This window comes from Mustelus asterias, chromosome 17 (assembly GCF_964213995.1).
Source record: "Mustelus asterias chromosome 17, sMusAst1.hap1.1, whole genome shotgun sequence".
NCBI classification, from domain to species: Eukaryota; Metazoa; Chordata; class Chondrichthyes; order Carcharhiniformes; family Triakidae; genus Mustelus; species Mustelus asterias.
Window position 1 is genome coordinate 77,849,126 of NC_135817.1, and position 19,969 is coordinate 77,869,094.

Sequence of the window (19,969 nt, forward strand, 5' to 3'; positions counted from 1 at the left end):
GGGATTCTGGTTGGTGCAGATTTGATGGGCCGAACGGCCTCCTTCTGCACTGTAGTGATTCTATGAATACTTTTCACTGTATAACTGATACATGTGACAATAATAAATCAAATCAAATCAAAAGAAGGGGAGGAGAGATAGGAGGGAGGGAGGAGAGATAGGAAGGAGGGAGCGAGGGAGGAAAGTGGGGGGAGAAGAGAATAGGAAATAGAAGAGTAATTAGAAGGTGATTAGTCTCCGCCTCTCTTGCCCAGGACACAGAGTGAATGTGGTGCTGAGGTGCAGTAAACAAAGGCAGACGGAGCAGAGAGACACACACAGAGGCTCATTGGGTACCAGTCCCCGCTCCTGAACTCCCTGCATCCCTAACAAGAGCGGAGGCTGCCACCAGCAACATCCCTGCAACCAGCCAAGCGCTCGCATCCCCCTTTGGCTGCGGGACCGAACAAGCAGCACCTTGCCAGGCACTCCCAGCTTCTTGCTTTCTGTTTTATTGCCAACGCGTCTCAGCTGCGCTGTGGACAAGAGAAGCGAAACGGGGTGAGTTTTATTTTTGCAATCTCTCTCTGTTTTACTCTGGAAGTATTGAGATTTTGTGAAATAACATTGTGGAACATTAACATCGCTGAGTCAAGTCTTTGTCGGGAGACAGTAATTTGCTGCGATGGGTTGCCAAGGACAAATTTTAAATGCTTTAGTGATGAATGCGACCAACTAAAGTGCCATTTAATTCCTGCTTGAAAATCCCGAGTGAAGTGAAGCTGATGTCGGAGTTAGTTTTTGCTCTAAGTTTCCTGCAGTAAAGGAATGGTAAGATTGGAATTACAGCTTTTAATAAGCAGAGACATGTCAACAATCGGGAGATCTTGTTGCCTCTCTCTCCAGTATAAAAACAGACTTTGAATAGATCTGCATAACTTCATTCCATCAAGCAATATTATTTGTTGACACATTTGTGTATTTCCAATTAAAATCAAGTTTTGGAACATCATACTGATGAATGTGGACTCGATCCTTTAATTTTGTGTTTATTTTACAAAAATAATCATTGAAAATAATCAAAGTTGCTGCATTCAAATATATATATATATTGCGATTATTAATAATCGGATAGAAAAGGCTGCCTCTGGTATTATACGTTTGTCAGTCCCACTGTTTATATCCCATGAAGATTCATCCTCAGCTGCTGTGACCGATAGTAACCTTCGCTCCTGTTTGCATTGAGGTTGAGAGGATTGTTATTGCTATTCTCTTTTTCACCAGGAGGCAGAAGTGAGCACTTGGCACCTCATTGCAAAGGAAAAGGGAAACAGTTACTGATACAGATAAAAATTCCCAAATAGATGAGGAGTGATTATTGCAATTCCACATTTGGTGTTGTCCATCAACGTGTGAACCGAAGACAGAGATCATTGCCCCTCAGATAAATGATAATTCATCAAGTGTACTGAGAATTCGTATTTAAAAATGTTTTTAAAAAAATTATAGTATCCCTACAGTGCTGAAGGAGGCCATTCAGCCCTTCGAGCCTGCACCCTCAACAATCTCACCCAGGCTCTATTCCCGTTACATCACGTATTTACCCGCCTAATCCCCCTGACACTAATTTAGCATGGCTAATCCAATTAACCTGCACATCTTTGGAATGTGGGAGGAAACCGGAGCACCTGGAGGAAACCCAGGCAGCCGCGGGGAGAACGTGCAAATTCCACATGGACAGTCATCCAAGGCCGGAGTTGAACCCTCTGTGTGGAAACAATGCTCACCACTGTGCCACCGTGCTGCCCCAATGTAAATATAAACCTTGTTGCTGCTTAGGATTCTAATTTGTGATATGAATTCTGCAAGATGTTTGGTCGGTGGGAGCTTTCAAGGCTTCCCCCAGGGTGGGTTGGCACAAGAAGGACATTTGCCTTGTGGGGGTGGGGGGGATATGGTGATGCCAGCACATCTGTGCAGTGTGGTGCTGCCAGCACAGATTGGGAGGCTCTCCTCCCTCCACCTCATCCTACAGAACAAGATCTAGTGTCAGCCAGGGTATCTGTTGGGGGGGAGGGGGAAGTAATATTCCTGGAGAGAAGGTTGGGCAATTGAGTCACCAGTCAAATTGCCCTGGAGTGAGTCTCAGTGCCTGGTTCATGGGTGTGGACCATTCAAGGGTTCCTAAAACCCATGGACAGGAAGGGACAGCTCGCTGCTGACCGGACTAGTGACCTAGAGCCTTGGCTAAAAATTCAGGGATGTGAGTTCAGATCCCAAGATGGCAGCTAGGGTATTTAAATTCAGTGAGTATAGAATAAAAAACTGCTATGAGTAACAGTGCTCATGAAACTGCTGGATTGATCTCAAAATCCGATCTGGCTCAGTCATCTCCTCCCACAAAGGAAATCTTTTGCTCTTACCTGGTCTGGCCTACACGTGCCTCCAGATCCATAGCAAAGTGGTTGATTCTTAATTACCCTCTGAAATGGCCTAGCAAACCGCCAAGTTGTCACCATCACCTGCTCAAGTGCAATTAGGGAGAGACATTAATTCATCGATTCATGGAATTCGTACAATGCAGAAGAAGGCAATTCAGCCCATCGAGTCTATACCGACTCTCCAATAGTGCATCTTACCCAAAGCCTATCCCCATAACTCCACGTCTTTACCCTGCTAATCCCCTTAACCTACACACCTTGGGACACTAAGGGGCAATTTAGCACAACCAATCCACCTAACCAGTACATCTTTGGACTGTGGGAGGAAACCGGAGCACCCGGAGGAAACCCACAGACACGGGGAGAAAGTGCAAACTCCACACAGACAGTCACCCAAGGCTGGAATTGAAACCAGGTCCCTGGCGCTGTGAGGCAGCAGTGCTAACCACTGTGCCACCGTGCCACCTCTGACCTTGCCACTGCCACACACATTCCACGAATTATGAAAAGTAAAGCACGTGGAAAATTTAAACAAAAATAACTCAATCAACTTTTATGGAGTATTGAATCTGACCAAGTGCCCTCTTGCTGTTATTGCAGAACACTCTCTGCTCCGAATCCATGGCGGATCCCAAGTCAGTGTGTGTCTCGGTTGACGAGGTGGTCTCGAACGGAATGGCAACGCAACATGCCCCCATGTTTCAGATGCACTTAAAGAAAGTGGAGAATGGGGTGACAGAGGCCCACCGCTTCTCATACCTGCCGCGGCGGCTTGCAGTCACGATCGAGTTCAAGGACCTTTCGTACTCTGTCTCTGAGGGCCCGTGGTGGAGGAAGAAGGGTAAGTAAGCACATTGCCTCGAAACATTGAGTGAAAGTTGGGTACCAGTGGGAATCAAGCAGTGTTGGCCATACTGAATTACAATGAGTCTACATTAATGATCTAGAGCAGCATCTATGTACCTTTCTATACTATGGAAGGGCTTACATATATTAGTTATATCTTTATTACAGTCCTGACTGAAACTCCAACACTCTTTCCCAATGCTATGACTAGCTTTGATGGCACTTACAATTATCCGCTCACACCCAAAAACACTTCACTATCAGTTTATCATTCCTGAGGTGCAGTGACTATTGTTATGCAGCCAAACGCAAGTGAGATTGATGACTAACCACTTAATATGCCCTTGGTTGAAAACAATAATACTGCCCAAACAGGCTCGCAGCTTTCCTTCAGCCAGGAACACGGGATTATTTGTTCTTTGTCCATCTCATAAGATTCAATCAAAAGTACATCTCCTCAGAAGAGCTCAAGAGCGTCACCCTGGATAACCGGTGTGAATTGTCCCTCGCACCCCTAAATTCGGCACTCTTGACCTTAAGGATTGCTGGTTGGCTAAGGTGCCGGGAGGGCTCGGGAGGTGCTTGGGGCGGCTGGCTGAGAGGAAGGTCCCACAGGGAAGTGTTTGGGCTGCGGGGAGGGAGTTGAGGTGATGGAGAGCCCCTGCAGTGAGGTGCTTGGAGTGGGGGGGCATGATGAGGGAAATGTTCCTTGTTTTGCAATGCCAGGGAGGTACTTTCATTCCTTGCAGCTTAACAAAAGAAAATTGCATTTTTTTTACCATTTCCCAAGGAGAATGGTGTGAGGGTTCCGTCCGCCTGTTATTTAAATTATAAGAAAGATCCTGACCACATCTGTAGGATTTGTGTGGGCAACAGATTGATCAGAAACTGCCTGACAATAGGCCCCCAGTGAAAGTTACAGTGGTTGATTGTATGGGTTCCTCAGACTATTGACCACAATTGTTGGCCCTTAGCATCCCATTAGCACTGACCTTCCAGTGTGAAAATCAACCCCACTCCCACCGCCTCACTCCGTGTCCCAGAGCCAGGTGGAGGAGGTTAGACCCTGGTGACATGAATGCTATCAAATCAGCCAAACAGTGAAAGCTCATGCATTGATGTAGTGTCGGTCACAACCTCAGACCTCCCAGAGTCCTTCAAAGAAAAGTGGAAAATCATTGACGTAATGTAAGGAACCGAGGCAGGTTATAAACAAAATCAGAAAGTCACATTCCTCAACTGTTCCTCAGACCTTCCAAGTGTTCCTAAGGTTGGAGCTGAAGGCCGTATTTCTAAGGCAAGTCTGTTAGTAACTTTGCCGTGCCTTGAAAAGGGATTTGGACACAGCAACCTTGCAGCATTTTGTTTCATTCTGCTTTGTGGAAAACCCAGTGTAAGTTGCAAGTCCGACAGTGCCGGAAATCCTGATCAGTACTCTTTGTAAGCGCCAGGAGGCTTTGGTAATTGGGAGCAGTGCAGCTTTCACTCCCACCCGATGTTACTCTCCATTGAAGTCAGTAGAAAGGAATGTTGGGTGGAGTGTAAAACTGGTGTCCCAGCTGATCCTTTGGGCTTCCAAAGAACAAAGAACAGTACAGCACAGGAACAGGCCCTTCGGCCCTCCAAGCCTGCACTGAACATGATGCCTGTCTAAACTTACAGAGTCCGTATCCTTCCATTCCCATCCTATTCATGTATTCGTCTGGATGCTCCTTAAATGCCGCTATCGTACCTGCTCCCACCACCTCCCCGGGCAGCGTGTTCCAGACATTCACCACCCTCTGTGTAAAAACTTGCCTCACACATCTCCTCTTAACTTTTTCCCACGCACTTTAAACCTGTGTGAGTCAGGTGAAAATGAGCTCCCACGTTGAGAACTTCTTTGTGTTGGCCATTTGCACAGCACAGAGGGAAGCCATTTGGCCCATTGTGCCCATACTGACCCATGCATTAACTCCACATCCCACTATTTCTGGCATATCGATCAGTCGCCCCACATCACAGACATTAGTCCATAACTCTGCACATTCTCAATTATCTCTCCAACTCCCCTTTAAGGAATCAGCATTCACAGCCGGAAATCTCCGGCCGTTGACACCCCGCTGCTTTTGCCAGCTGGGATGGTAAATTTGGTGCTCAGCCAAATCGCCGTTCATTGCAGCGGACGGGAGAATCCCGCTGGTGTGGACAGCCGAAGAATCCTGCCCCACTTCTTTTTCAGATAGTGTTCCAGATCCCAACAACTCTGTGTCAAAATATTTCTCCTCATCTTCCCGCCAGACTTTTTGCCAATGCTTTTGATTTGATGGCCTCTGGCCGTTGACCCAGTCGCTAGCGAGGATAGTTTTTCTCTGTCAAGATCTTGGGCGGGATTTTCCACGCAACCTATTTTACCATGGCAGAGGCAGCTCAGCATTGGCCGGTGGTAAGATCTTCTGGTCCCACCATTGTCAACAGGGTTTCCTGTTGAATGCACCCCTCACCACAGGGAAACCCGCAGCAGGGGTGCGCCACTGGCCGTACTGGAAGGTCCTGCTGGCATGAACGGCTGGAAAGTTCCGGCCCTTTTTTCATCTTTAACACCTCCAGTGGGTCACTTCTTCACCTCCACTTTTCCCAGAAGCACAGCCCTAATCTTTTCCAACTGACCCCCCATAAGTGAAGCCCCTTAAGCCTGGTTACATCCTGCTAAATCTCCACTTCCAAAGGCCTTTCCTGTAGTCTGGTGCCCAGAATTATTCACAATACCACCACAGCTGAGGTCTAAACAGTATGTCATAGAATAGAATCCCAGTACAGTACAGAAGGAGGCCATTTGGCCCATCGGGTCTGCACTGACTCTCTGACAAAGCATCTTACTCCGGCCCGCTCCCCTGCCATATCCCCGTAACCTCATACATGGCTAATCCCATCTAACCTATACAGCTTGGGACATCAAGGGGCAAGTTGACATGGCCAATGCATCCAACCTGCACATCTTTCAGACAGTGGGAGGAAACCGGAGCACCCGGAGGAAACCCACGCAGGCATGGGCAGAATGTGCAAACTCTGCACAGACAGTGACCCAAGCCGGGAATCGAACCCGGGTCCCTGGCTCTGTGAGGCAGCAGTGCTAACCACTGTGCCATTTATATCAGTTTAGCATGACCTCTTTTCATTTATACCCTGTTACTCTATTCACCCGTGCTGGTAATCTATATGTTTTTTTTTTAACCAGCTTATCAACTTGCTGCGTCAGTCACCCTTAGGGATTTGCGTACATACCCACAAAGGTCTCCTTCTGTGGTGGTGAAATGATTGTATTTGTGGCCTTTGCGAGTTTTTAGTCTTACAGCTATTTATAATTTCAAATTTGAGATGAAAAAGACTTGCAAAAACGTCCTCCAGAGCTGGTGCTGTAACCAGGTGCATTGCAGCATAATATAACATAGCAGCTTCCATTGCCGGTTACTGTTGGTCATTGCCTGATAGTAACCTTCAGCTGAAGCTTGGCAAGCATTGTGGAGCTGATTGGCTCCTCTGCGCTGTTGCCGGGGAGAAAGAGATATGAGGATGCGCATGGAGAGGGATGAGATTTTTATTTTTATATAAAATCAACGTGTGCGCGCCCCCACGGGCTGGTGGTGTGGTTTTTTTTTAAATTCTGCTCCGCCAGTGAAAAAATAAAACTACACATGACAGAAAAAGACTGCATGGTATCATCATCAGTGAGGGAAAGGGGAAAGATATTGCTGTACACAGAGAGAGAAAGAGGGAGAGGGGGAGGAACATGCTATGTTTGAATTGCAGGAGGAACGGGACTCAGTGACTGCACCTGCTGGCACTATCACAACTCCATTTGCATTACAGTTACTGAGGTCGACCACGTCACGAGTTCAGTTAATCTCACTGTTGTGCTCAGCTGTGAACTTGACCCCGTTATTCTTGGCATGTCCTGAACGAGAAGGTTGACATGAGGAGGAACGTTGCAAAGCTCTTGTCACACTCCTAATGTAATACCAATTTCCACAATTTGCATTTACAGTTTATCTCAGCTCCAAATTCCTATTTCACTGATGGACATATTTAGGGTTTATGCATTAGTGTCACATTAGTGCAACATTAACACTGCAATGAAGTTACTGTGAAAATCCCCCAGTCGCCACACTTCGGCACCTGTTCGGGTTACACTGAGGGAGAATTTAGCACTGCCAATGTACCTAACCAGCACGTCTTTCAGACTGTGGGAGGAAACCGGAGCACCCAGAGGAAACCCACGCAGACACGGGGAGAACGTGCAGACTCCGCACAAACAGTGACCCGAGGTGGAACTGAACCTGGGCCCCTGGCGCTGTGGGGCAGCAGTGCCAACCACTGTGCCACCTTGCCAGCCAAGGGGCTAAACATTTTCGAACTGAGGAGAGGAGAAATTTCTTCACCCCGAGGATGGTGAATGTGTGGAATTCACTAACACAGAAAGTAGTTGAGGTCAAAATGTTGTGTGATTTCAAGAAGAAATTAAGTAAGTAAAGTCCCTGGCACTGTGAGGCAGCAGTGCTAACCATTGTGCCACAGTGCCAGTTACAATAATGCACAATTTGGATTACGGTTTACCTCAGCAACGAATCCCTATTTCGCTTAAGGATATATCTTTGAATTGCTGGGTAACAAATTCATTTTGGGCTCAAAAAGCTAAATCTGACATTGAATTCCCATTCAACTTTCTTATCATTACAGAGGAAGCAAATCTGATTAGCCCTCAGTTAGATATTTTAAAGAGAAGATAATTAGGATAGTCACCCGCTCTGAAGGCTTCTTTGGATTTGATTTGATTTATTATTGTCACATGTATTGAGATACAGTGAAAAGTATTGTTTCTTGCGTGCTATACAGACAATGCATACCGTTCATAGAGTACATAGGGGAGAAGGAAAGGAGAGGGTGCAGGATGTAGTAATGAGAGTAAAAGATAGAATTAGAAGGTATGTCGGGGACAGCTCGCAAGAAGCCGCCTTGCTCCAGCGTCATCTTGGTTAGACATTGTTGGTGTGTTGGGGAGGGGAGCGGGGGGGGGGGGGTACAGGGGAGGGAGGGTGGGTTAGTGTGGATCAGATTGGTGCCAGCTGGGCGGATTCGCAACCTGCCTCCTTGCCCTACCCGTGGTAGGGGGAGGGGGTCGTGATGCTGTGGGCTGGACCTGCCTTCAGGCAGAGAACTGAAGGAAAAGAGAAATCACACACACACGCACACATGTGTTCGCACAATGTATAGCACCTTCAATGTGACAAAAACGTCCTAAAATCACATCACATAAGTGCCAATGAGCAAAATTTGACACAATCACGCATACACTGTCCAGCAGATCACAGTGCCTCGCCTATAGGGCCATTCCTATTGCCATTAGGCTATTGAACTGCAGCAGCATCACAGTCAAGTCCATCATTGCTTCCCTTATTATTTCCACATTTGCATATAGACCAGCAGGAGTCCAGAACAAGGGGTATAATCCTCAAATTAGATCAGGAAACACCTCTTCACACGAAAAATTGTTTTCACACTAAATGAAGGTTGTCAAACAAAATTTGATATCAAGCCAGGCGACTTTTTGATTTTATTTGCTTTGATTTATCATTGTCACATGTATTAACATACAGTGAAAAGTATTGTTTCTTGTGCGCTTTACAGACAAAACATACCATTCATAGAGAAGGAAACGAGAGAGTGCAGAATGTAGTGTTACAGTCATAGCTAGGGTGTAGAGAAAGATCAACTTAATGCAAGGTAAGTCCATTCAAAGGTCTGACGGCAGCAGGGAAGAAGCAGTTCTTGAGTCGGTTGGTACATGACCTCAGACTTTTGTATCTTTTTCCCGAAGGAAGAAGGTGGAAGAGAGAATGTCCGGGGTGCGTGGGGCCCTTAATTATGCTGGCTGCTTTTCCAAGGCAGTGGAAAGTGTAGACAGAGTCAATGGATGGGAGGCTGGTTTGCGTGATGGATTGGGCTACATTCACGACCTTTTGTAGTTCCTTGCAGTCTTGGGCAGAGCAGGAGCCATACCAAGCTGTGATACAACCAGAGAGAATGCTTTCTATGGTGGATCTGTAACAGGTGGTGAGAATCGTAGCTGACATGCCAAACGTAATCAAATCATAGAATCCCTACAGTGCTGAAGAGGCCATTCGGCCCATTGAGTCTGCACTGACCGTCTGAAAGAGCAGCCTACCTAGGCCCCATCCCCCACCCGAACCCCGTAAACCCATGCATTGACCATGGCCAATTCACCTAACCTACATATTTTGGCCTCTAAGGGGCAATTTAGCATAGCCAATCGATCTAACCTGCACATGTTTGGATAATAGTCAGGTGGGTGGCTAAAAACGTGGCTAACGAGGTAGATTTTAGAAATAATAAATCAATCCTTTGAGGAGGAAAGCGAGGTTGAGAGATGGAGAGTTCTGATGATGAGTCATACGGACTATTTTCTCTCTCCGCGGATTCTGCCCAACCTGCTGGGTTTTCCCAGCATTTTCTGTTTTAATGTGTGAGAGAGATGGAGAGCTTCAGGGAGGGAATTCCAGAGTGAATGGTGCAGGCAGCTGAAGGTATACGGCCGCCAATAGTGGGGTGATTAAAATCGGATATGTGCCAGAGGTCATGGGAGGATCACGGTAATGTTAAAGGTTTGTCGGGCTAAAAAGATGACAGAGATATGGAGGGGATGAGGCCATGGAGGGAGGGACAGAAAACAAGGTGAGAATTTTTTAAAATTCCAGAGATAAGGAAGAAAGACAGGTCAATGGCAATGAGATCTCATCACTTGTGACCTAATAAAGTTAAATTATTAGTCACAAGTAAGCTTACATTAACACTGCAATGAAGTTACTGTGAGATTCCCCTAGTCACCACAGTCCGGCACCTGTTTGGGTCAACGCACCTAACCAGCATGGCTTTCAGAATGTGGGAGGAAACCAGAGCACCCAGAGGAAACCCACGCAAACACGGGGAGAATGTGCAAACTCCGCACAGACAGTGATCCAAGCCAGGAATCGAACCCGGGTCCCTGGCGCTGTGAGGCAGCAGTGCCAACCATTGTGCCACCATGTCACCTCATTGATTGATGAACAGATAGTAGGGGTTGAAATGTCTACTCCTGCTTCTCTACCTTTGCATCTTTTTTAACTCTCTGTACCCAGACAGCGAGCACTGCCAGACATAATAAATATCGAAATTCACAGGATTGTTTTTTAGTTTTATTTATCTTTGTCATAAGTAGGCTTACATTAACACTGCAGTGAAGTTACTGTGAAAATCCTCCGAGTCGCCACACTCCAGCACCTGTTCGGGTACACTGAGGAAGAATTTAGCATGGCCAATGCACCCAACCAGCACGTCTTTCAGATTGTGGGAGGAAACCGGAGCACCCGGAGAAAACCCACGCAGACACGGGGAGAACGTGCAGACTCCGCACAGACAGTGACCGAAGCCGGGAATCGAACCCGGGTCCCTGATGCTGTGAGGCAGCAGTGCTAACCACTGTGCCAATATTATGGCAGATGTCACAGGATCATATGTCTTGTCCCTTTGAAACTGTTCGATTTCGGGGGGGATTCCTGTTTTTGAAACTCAGGCACGTTTTCATATACAGGAAATGGGGAGAAAAAGATCTTATACTGCTCTGCCTCTTAACTATAATAACAGATTAATGAAACAATCTTCCTTTAACTTTAGACAGAGCGGAAAGTACGCCCCTTTGTCTGTAACCTTTAAATTATCGACTTTCAAAAACAGCAGATAAGATCTGTTTCCTGATTTTAAAAAAACCAAACCCTAGTTTTGCTAATGTTGACATCAGATTAAACTTATTTTACACTGTGGATAGCAACACTGGAAGCCTGAAATAAAACTACAAAATCTTAAAAATACACAAAAAACCTAAAGGATATCTTTGGCAGTGGTGTGGTGGTATTGCCAAGGACTAGTAATTCTGGGTACCCGGGTTCGAATCCCACCATGGCAGATGGTGAAATTTGAATTCAATAAAAAAAAATCTGGAATTAAAAGACCATGAAATCATTGTTGGAAAAATCCATCTGGTTCACTAAGGTCCTTTAGGGAAGGAAATCTGCCGCCTTACCTGGCCTAGCCTACATATATCTCCAGATGTTGACTCTTAATTGTCCTCAGGGATGGGCAATATATGCTGGCCCAGCCAGCGATGCCCACACCCCATGAATTAATTATAAAATTTTACAATATATATTTACAATGTAGTAAGAGGTGGCACAGTGGTTAGCACTTTTGCCTCACAGTGCCAGGGACCCGGGCTCGATTCCCGGTTTGGGTCGCTGTCTGTGTGGAGTTTGCATGTTCTCCCCGGGTCTGCGTGGGTTTCCTCTGCGTGCATCGATTTCCTCACACAGTCGAAAGATGTGCTGGTTAGGTGCATTGGCCATGCTAAATTCTCCCTCAGTGTACCCGAACAGGCACCGGAGTGTGGTGACTAGGGGATTTTCACAGTACCTTCATCGCAATGTTAATGTAAGCCTACTTGTGACTAATAAATAAGAACATAAGAAATAGGAGCAGGAGTAGGCCATCTAGCCCCTCGAGCCTGCCCCGCCATTCAATAAGATCATGACTGATCTGAAGTGGATCAGTTCCACTTACCCGCCTGATCCCCATAACCCCTAATTCCCTTACCAATCAGGAATCCATCTATCCGTGATTTAAACATATTCAACGAGGTAGCCTCCACCACTTCAGTGGGCAGAGAATTCCAGAGATTCACCACCCTCTGAGAAAAGAAGTTCCTCCTCAACTCTGTCCTAAACTGACCCCCCTTTATTTTGAGGCTGTGTCCTCTAGTTCTAGCTTCCTTTCTAAGTGGAAAGAATCTCTCCACCTCTACCCTATCCAGCCCCTTCATTATCTTATATGTCTCTATAAGATCCCCCCTCAGCCTTCTAAATTCCAACGAGTACATAAATAAACTTTAACTTTAAACCTTGGACAAAACTGAGAAAAATAGAGTTAATTAACCTCCTCAATGAGGATGAATTTAAAACATGGGGAAAGAAATAGATATAGGAGCGTTAGGTGATGATGATTGGGGAGATTTATGCACATTATCTACTTTCGAATCTTCCTGTTTCAATACAGTGTTCCTTTCCTACTAGCCGTGAGTCAGTTAGGCTGGGCACTGTCACACAATACGTAGACCTGAGGGTGATTCCACTTAATGGGGGTGCATTGCAGGGAACCATAGGCTGTGTGCCTGTATTGCTCTTCAAAACCAGGAATCCCCAGGCAACATTCTGGTAAACCTCCTCTGCACTCTCTCTAAAGCCTCCACATCCTTCTGGTAGTGTGGCGACCAGAACTGGGCACAGTATTCCAAATGCGGCCGAACCAACGTTCTATACAACTGCAACATCAGACCTCAACTTTTATACTCTATGCCCCATCCTATAAAGGCAAGCATGCCATATGCCTTATTCACTACCTTCTCCACCTGTGATGTCACCTTCAAGGATCTGTGGACTTGCACACCCAGGTCCCTCTGCGTAGGCCAGACCAGGTAAGGACAGCAGATTTCCTTCCCTAAAGGACATTAGTGAACCAGATGGGTTTTCCCACAGTCGACAATGGTTTCATGGTCATCGGTAGATACTTAATTCCAGATTTTTAAAAAATTGAATTCAAATTCTACCATCTGCTGTGGCGGGATTTGAACCTGGGTACCCAGAACATTAGCTAAATTTCTGGATTAATAGTCTAGCGATAATACCACTTGGCCAACGCCTCCCTTAAATCATTAAAATCAGAGCAGTGCAAGTGAGAGGGATTTGTAAAATGGGATGCTATCCCTGAGTATGTGATTGGGGTGTCTGTGTACAATCCTGCCAACCATCTGCCCTCACATTATCTCTGACTTGGGCTCCTGAGACTGCAGCTCATTCATTATCCTTCAACGCTTTTGTCTTGTCCTTGGGACCATTGTCGCCACAACGTGTAATAAATTACACTCAGCTGTGTTTGCTGACAGATGACATGACACCTGACAGACAAGCGAGCTCTCTGTGGGTGAGCATCTTGGGACAGAAGCCAGCCATTCAGCCTCTTGCGCCTATTCCATCAGTCAGTTAGCTCCTGCCCAACAGGGAGAAATCATCATCGCCTAATCACTTCGTCAAAACCTCTTCACAATTTTCAAAACCTCTATTAAATCCTCATGACCTACTGCTCTCCAATGGGAATAGTCTCAAGCCTCTCATTATCCCACTCTTGTTATCAGCCAGTGTGCATGTTTTATGTGCGCTGGTGTTTTTAAATATGGTATTGGATTGTGGAAGATTTGAACTTAACAGCACAAAGGATGAGACGATTATGAATCATCCCAAACTAATTGGTCTGTTCGAAAGAGATTAATTCAACACTCGTAGAATTACAAGATGGAAAAAGAGTTTTTCGACCCAACCGGTGGATGATGGTGTTTATCCTCCATGTGAGAAGGCCTCATCCCGTGGGCCCTTCCGATTGCCATATCCCTTTATTGTCCGTCCCTTCAACCACTTATGTAAACTGTTATTAAATGTTGGCCTGGTCTCTGCTTCAACCACTGCCTCTGATCTTGCACTCCACAACCTCTCAACCTTTTCCCTAAATCAATTACATTTCATCTTGTATCTCCACGTTCTTGTTTTAAATCCTCCATCTTGGAAACATTAGCTGAGAGTGGGATTCAGATGAGTGGGGGATGTGTCGAGGGGCTGGGGGATGTGCGGGGGAGGCAGAGCGAGTGCCAAACTTTCCGGTCGCCGCACTATATGAAGGATGTGATTGCACTAGAGAGGGTGCAGAGGAGATTCACCGGGATGTTGCCTGGGCTGGAGTTTTTCAGCTATTGAGAGAGGCTAGCGAGGCTGGGGTCGTTTTCCTTCGAGTAAAGAAGGCTCAAGGGGGACTTGATGAGGTGTCCAGAATTATGAGGGACATAGAGAGGGAGAAACTTTTCCCCTTAGTAGAGGGGTTAATAACCTGGGAGCATATATTAATGTAGGGAGCAGGAGATTTAGAGGGCATTTGGGAAAACCTTTTTCACCCAGAGGGTGGTGGGAATCTGGAACTCACTGCATTTAAGAAGCATTCAAATGAACACTTGAAACGCCATAGCATAGAATCATAGAATCCCGACAGTGCAGAAGGAGGCCATTCGGCCCATCGAGCCTGCATCGACCTCAGTCCCACCCAAACCCTATCCCCATAACCCCATACACTTACCCTAGCTAGTCCCCCTGATAATAAGGGGCAATTTAGCACAGCCAATCCACCTAACCCGCACATCTATGGACTGTGGGAGGAAACCGGAGCGCCTGGAGGAAACCCACGCAGATACGGGGAGAACGTGCCAGCCGCACACAGACAGTGACCCAAGCTGGGAATCGAACACGGGTCCCTTGCGTTGCGAGGCAGCATTGCTATCCACTGTGCCACCGTGGCGCCCTTACAAGGCTATGGACCAAGTGCTGGAAAATTGGACATGAATAGATAGGTGCTTGATGGCTGGCGCAGAGACGATGGGCCAAAGGGCCTCTTTCTATGCTGTAAAGCTCGATAACTCTATGACTCAGCAGGTGAGGCCTGAGCTGTTTTCTTTATCTGCTTGGCCTTCCAGAGGCAGCGGGCCCAGTGGCTCGGAGTAGAGATTTGGGGCGCAGGTTAATGCGCAGCAACATCAAGTAATAATTCACCACCAAGAAGGTAGGTGGTGTAGAGAAGAGGGGTTTCTCTGGGAGGCTCTCACATGATGAAAAGGTGTTTCGGGGCCTTGGGTGTGTGGCGGTGGATATAGTTGTATCTAAACTCCCCTCGGGGGCCCTTCTGCCTCTCTGGCCTGAATTAACTCAACTCACAATATTCTTCCCATTGTTTTCAGCTGCTAAAGTCTCAATGACATCCCTGAACCGGTCAAAGATAAAATTACAGACAGGGTCTTGCGGGGCCGGGGGCTGGGAGGCGGGGAAAGAAAATGACATCATTGCACCCTGATCTGCATATTTAAAGAGAAACTCATTCATCTTTTTGATTTGATTTGATTTATTATTGTCTCATGCATTAGCATACAGTGAAAAGTATCGCTTCTTGTGCCCTACACAGACAAAACATACTGTTTATAGAGTTCATAGGGGAGAAGGAAAGGAGAGGGTGCCGAATGTAGTGTTACAGTCACAGCTCGGGTGTAGAGAAAGATCAGCTTAAATAAGGTAGGTCCTTCAAAAGTCTGACGGCAGCAGGAAGAAGCTGTTCTTGAGTCGGTTGGTACTTGATCTCAGACTTTTGCATCTTTTTCCCAACGGAAGAAGGTGGAAGAGAGAATGTCCGGGGTGCGTGGGGTCCTTGGTTATGCTGGCTGTTTTGCCGAGGCAGCAGGAAGTGTAGACGGAGTCAATGGATGGGAGGCTGGTTTGCGTGATGGACTGGGCTTTGTTCACAACCCTTTGTAAACCAATTGCAAACCTAAAGTGCTGTTAATGCCATTGGGTGGGGGAGGGGGTGGGGGTGGGGGGGGGGGGGGGGGGGGGGGGTTGGGGGGGGGGGGTGGATCTGCTTTTATTACTGGAGATACCCAGCTGGTGTAGCAGTGAAGACAGTGACTTAACATTCCGAGTCAGCGACCTTTCATCACAGCCTTTTGATGGATTAGCTGCAGGGAGAAGTCACCTGTCGAGATGGTGAGGGAGATTGATGGGGTGTGGGGAGATGGCCCTTGTAAAGAAGTGTCGTGCACCTTGCTCAGAAGCTCCAGCTTTGTCCTGGTGACCCCCCTCCCCACCTCATTCAAATGCAAACAAGGCCCATGACAAACCTGGCACTGTATAGGTGTCCTTTGCAGCCATTATCAAGTGGAAAGGCCTGTTGAGTGGGCCTTAGGATAAAGCATCCCCTGACAAGTGGGGTCAGGGCATATTACCATGGAATCCCTGCAGTGCAGAAGGAGCCCATTCAGCCCATCGAGCCTGCACAGACTCTCTCTGACAGAGCACCTTACCCAGACCCTATCCCCGGAGTTCCACACATTTGCCGTGGCTAACCCATCTAACCTAGATACCTTGAGACACTAAGAGGCAATTTAGCATGGCCAACCCATCTAACCTGAACATCTTTGGAGTGTGGGAGGAAACCTGAACACCCGGAGGAAACCCACGCAGACACGGGGAGAACGTGCAAGCTCCACACAGTCACCCAAGGCCGGAATTGAACCCGGATCCCTGGAGCAGTGAGTCAGCTGTGCGAACCACTGTGCTACCACGCTGCCCTGTTCAATGTAATGAGCACAAAATGTCATATTATGCCTCCTCTACAATAAACTCATTATTGTGCATGGGCCGGTTATGCAAATAGTGCATACCTCATCCCTCAAGTATAACATCGCCCTGTGGAAGGGTAACATATGCATCAGCCCTGTTAAGCTACCACAAATATAGGTTTAATTGCCAGCTGTTCCACCATGGCTTTAAGCCGCGTCAGGGTCTGTCAAGTTGCCAGGCAGTGTGTGAAATCTGATTAATTAAATCAGCAGAACCTATTCAGACTGAGCGTGGACCACAATACAATAGGCTTAAAAGCAGCAATGGGCATGCCTAATGTGGGGTCACGGAATTAACATAGAAGGCATTGAGACTGGCTCAAAGCAGCTGAGACAAGGAAAGAAAAAGGTCATTTACACTGACCTGTGTTCACAAAACATTGATTGTTTACAGTAAACAACCAGGCAGATCATAGGTCTCAAAACATCCAGGGCACCACAGGGAAAACCCAGTGACAAGCGTTTGCCTCACTCCTTAAAGGGATGTGCTCGTCCTCAGTCAATGCTATTTCATCGAGATAAGGTTTGCATTTGGCGGCACGGTGGCACAGTGGTTAGCACTGCTGCCTCACAGCACCAGGGACCTGGGTTCGATTCCCGGCTTGGGTCACTGTCTGTGTAGAGCTTTCACGTTCTCCCCTTGTCCGCATGGGTTTCCTCCGGGTTCTCCGGTTTCCTCCCACATTCTGAAAGACGTGCTGGTTAGGGTGCATTAACTCGAACAGGCGCCGGACTGTGGCGACTAGGGGGAATTTCACAGTAACTTCACTGCAGTGTTAATGTAAGCCTTACTTGTGACTAATAAAAAAACTTGAAAAAGAATTGATTTCATTTGATTGATGATTATCACATGTATTAGAATACAGTGAACAGTATTGTTTCTTGCGCGCTATACAGGAAAAGCATACCGTTCATAGAGAAGGAATGGAGAGAGTGCAGAATGTAGTGTTACAGTCATAGCTAAGGTGGAGAAAGATCAACTTAGTGCAAAGTCAGTCCATTCAAAAGTCTGATGGCAGCAGGGAAGAAGCTGTTCTTGAGTCGGTTTGTACGTGACCTCAGAGTTTTGTATCTTTTTCCCGATGGAAAAAGGTGGAAGAGAGAATGTCCGGGGTGAGTGGGGTCCTTGAGTACGCTGGCTGCTTTGCCGAGGCAATGTAGACTGTGTCAATGGATGGGAGGCTGGTTTGCGAGATGGACTGGGCTTCGTTCACGATCCTTTTGATCTTTGGCGTGTGCTGAGTTGGCTGTTCGGAACTGCGGTGTTGCAATATTGGCCACAACACCCGAGGAGGCCAAAATGTAACATCAAGCTAAAATTTCTGCTCCTAATCAGCACTGAGCAGCTCCTGTTGGGAAAGGATGCATGTGCAGACCTGGGTTGCAAACGGCCCTAAGTTGGGTTGCGAAGCGCCCCGCCCCAGCTCCCCAAAGTTCAATAGGGCAGGAGAGGGCTCTCCATTGCAAAAAGGTCACTCAGTTAAGGCACTGGAAGGAAACCAGTTCTTGGGCAGTCAAACAAAACCTTCTGCAGAGGTTGGGGTAAAAAACAAGGGTCCTTACAAAAATATTATCGAGCCTGCATTGATTCTCCGAAAGAGCATCTTACCCAGGACCACCCCCTGCCCTATTCCCATAACCCCACGCATTTACATGACTAATTCCCCCCCCCCAACCTACACATCTTGGGACACTGAGGGGCAATGGCGCATGGCCAAACCACTAAATCTGCACATCTTTGGAGTGTGGGAGGAAACCGGAGCACCCGGAGGAAACCCAGGCAGACACGGGGAGAACGTGCAAACTACACATAGACAGTCACCCAAGCCGGGAATCGAACCCCGGTCCCTGGCGCTGTGAGGCTGCAGTGCTAACCACTGTATTACCTTGACATGACCGGAGATTTCCTGTATGGATACAGTGACAAAGTCCATGTGTGTGTGTATATGTGTGTCACATATCCAGTTGTGAAACTCTGCTCCACATAACACAGATGGTATTTTTGCAGTAGCAAACTGGTGTATCTTTGGTTACATACTGGATGGCGTCAGTTGACTAAAACATATTTAGAATGATCGAGGAATTGATTGCAATAAAATGGAAAAGTAGTTCATTTATTGTCTCATGAGTTGTGGGCATTGATGGCAGCCTCAGCATTGGGGAATTTCACAGTAACTTCACTGCAGTGTAAATGTAGGCCTTACTTGTGACTAATAAATAAAATAATAATAAACATTTGTTGCCTGTCCCTATTTCCCTTGGTTTTCTACTGGATGTGTGCAGGGGCATGAAGAAATGACTAAAGCATGGAATATTTGAGTATATTTAAGGCAAAGATAGGTAGGTCCTTGATTGGTAAGGGGATCAAAGGTTATGGGGAAAAGGCGGGAAAATGGGATTGAGAAACTTTCAGCCATGATTGAATGGAGGAGCAGACTTGATGGGCCGAATGGCCTAATTCTGTTCCTATATTTTATGGTCTTCTGAAATAGAACGAGGGTTCCTCCAGAAGTAGCCAATGATATCAATTGAAATTCCAAGTCTACTTTCTTCAACCATTATTTTCAGTTCTTTTCCACCGGCTATCTCCCGGAGGTGTTGATTTCTTACTGGTGCTGGTCTTCTCCAAGTAGATGTGAGTCTTGACTGTGATTGGTTGGCTTTTTGGCTAAGTGGGGGTATCACAACAGAGCCCAATCTTTCTTCAGCTAAAATCTTCACCTTTACCCTTCTCGCCTGAGGTCGGGGGTGGGGGGGGGGAGGGAGGGGGATCTCTAGACTATTTTCTCTTCCCTATCTGAGGAAAGCTGAAGTTATTGTTTACTGCACCCTCATCACTGCCCTGAAGTGCGATCAGCCAGCCTACACAAGGCGAGGATCACTTTGGGGACTTTCTTGAACGATCCAGTCCAAAGTTGTGCGGGTTAGGTGGATTGGCCAGTCTAAATTGCCCCTTAGTGTCTGGGGGACTAGCTAGGGTTAAGGGGTTATGGGGATAGGGCCTGGATGGGATTGTGGTCGGTGTAGACTCGATGGGCTGAAAGGCCTCTTTCTGCACTGTAGGATTCTATGATTCTGTGAAAACTCACTGTGTAAATGATGTGAGTTACTGAGTCATCCCTTTATGCTATGCAGCGTGAACAGGTTAACACACAGGCTGCACTGGAGACAACCAGGTCACTGAACTGTAGTAAACCTGTGGCTGCCTGATTGCAGCCGAGAGATTAAAGGATGTTGAGGTTTAATTGGATTTTTTTTCTGCATAATCTATCAAGGAATTTTGTGACATTGTTTCTCAGCATTCCCACAAGACTGCCAAAATTGTGTCCGTAGCTCCTTCACGTCCCCCATATTCGTC

General features: G+C 46.8%; 1 protein-coding gene across 1 annotated transcript in view; it reads left to right on the top strand.

The window, feature by feature from the left end:
* The first annotated feature begins 259 nt into the window (after positions 1 to 259).
* Positions 260 to 19,969, top strand: part of abcg1 (ATP-binding cassette, sub-family G (WHITE), member 1) — a 59,125-nt gene continuing 39,415 nt past the window's right edge. The window contains exons 1-2 of the mRNA XM_078232067.1: positions 260 to 540; positions 3,021 to 3,261. Coding sequence (XP_078088193.1) covers positions 3,042 to 3,261 — 220 coding nt within the window. The 5' untranslated portion in view covers positions 260 to 540; positions 3,021 to 3,041. The remainder of the gene's footprint in view (positions 541 to 3,020; positions 3,262 to 19,969) is intronic.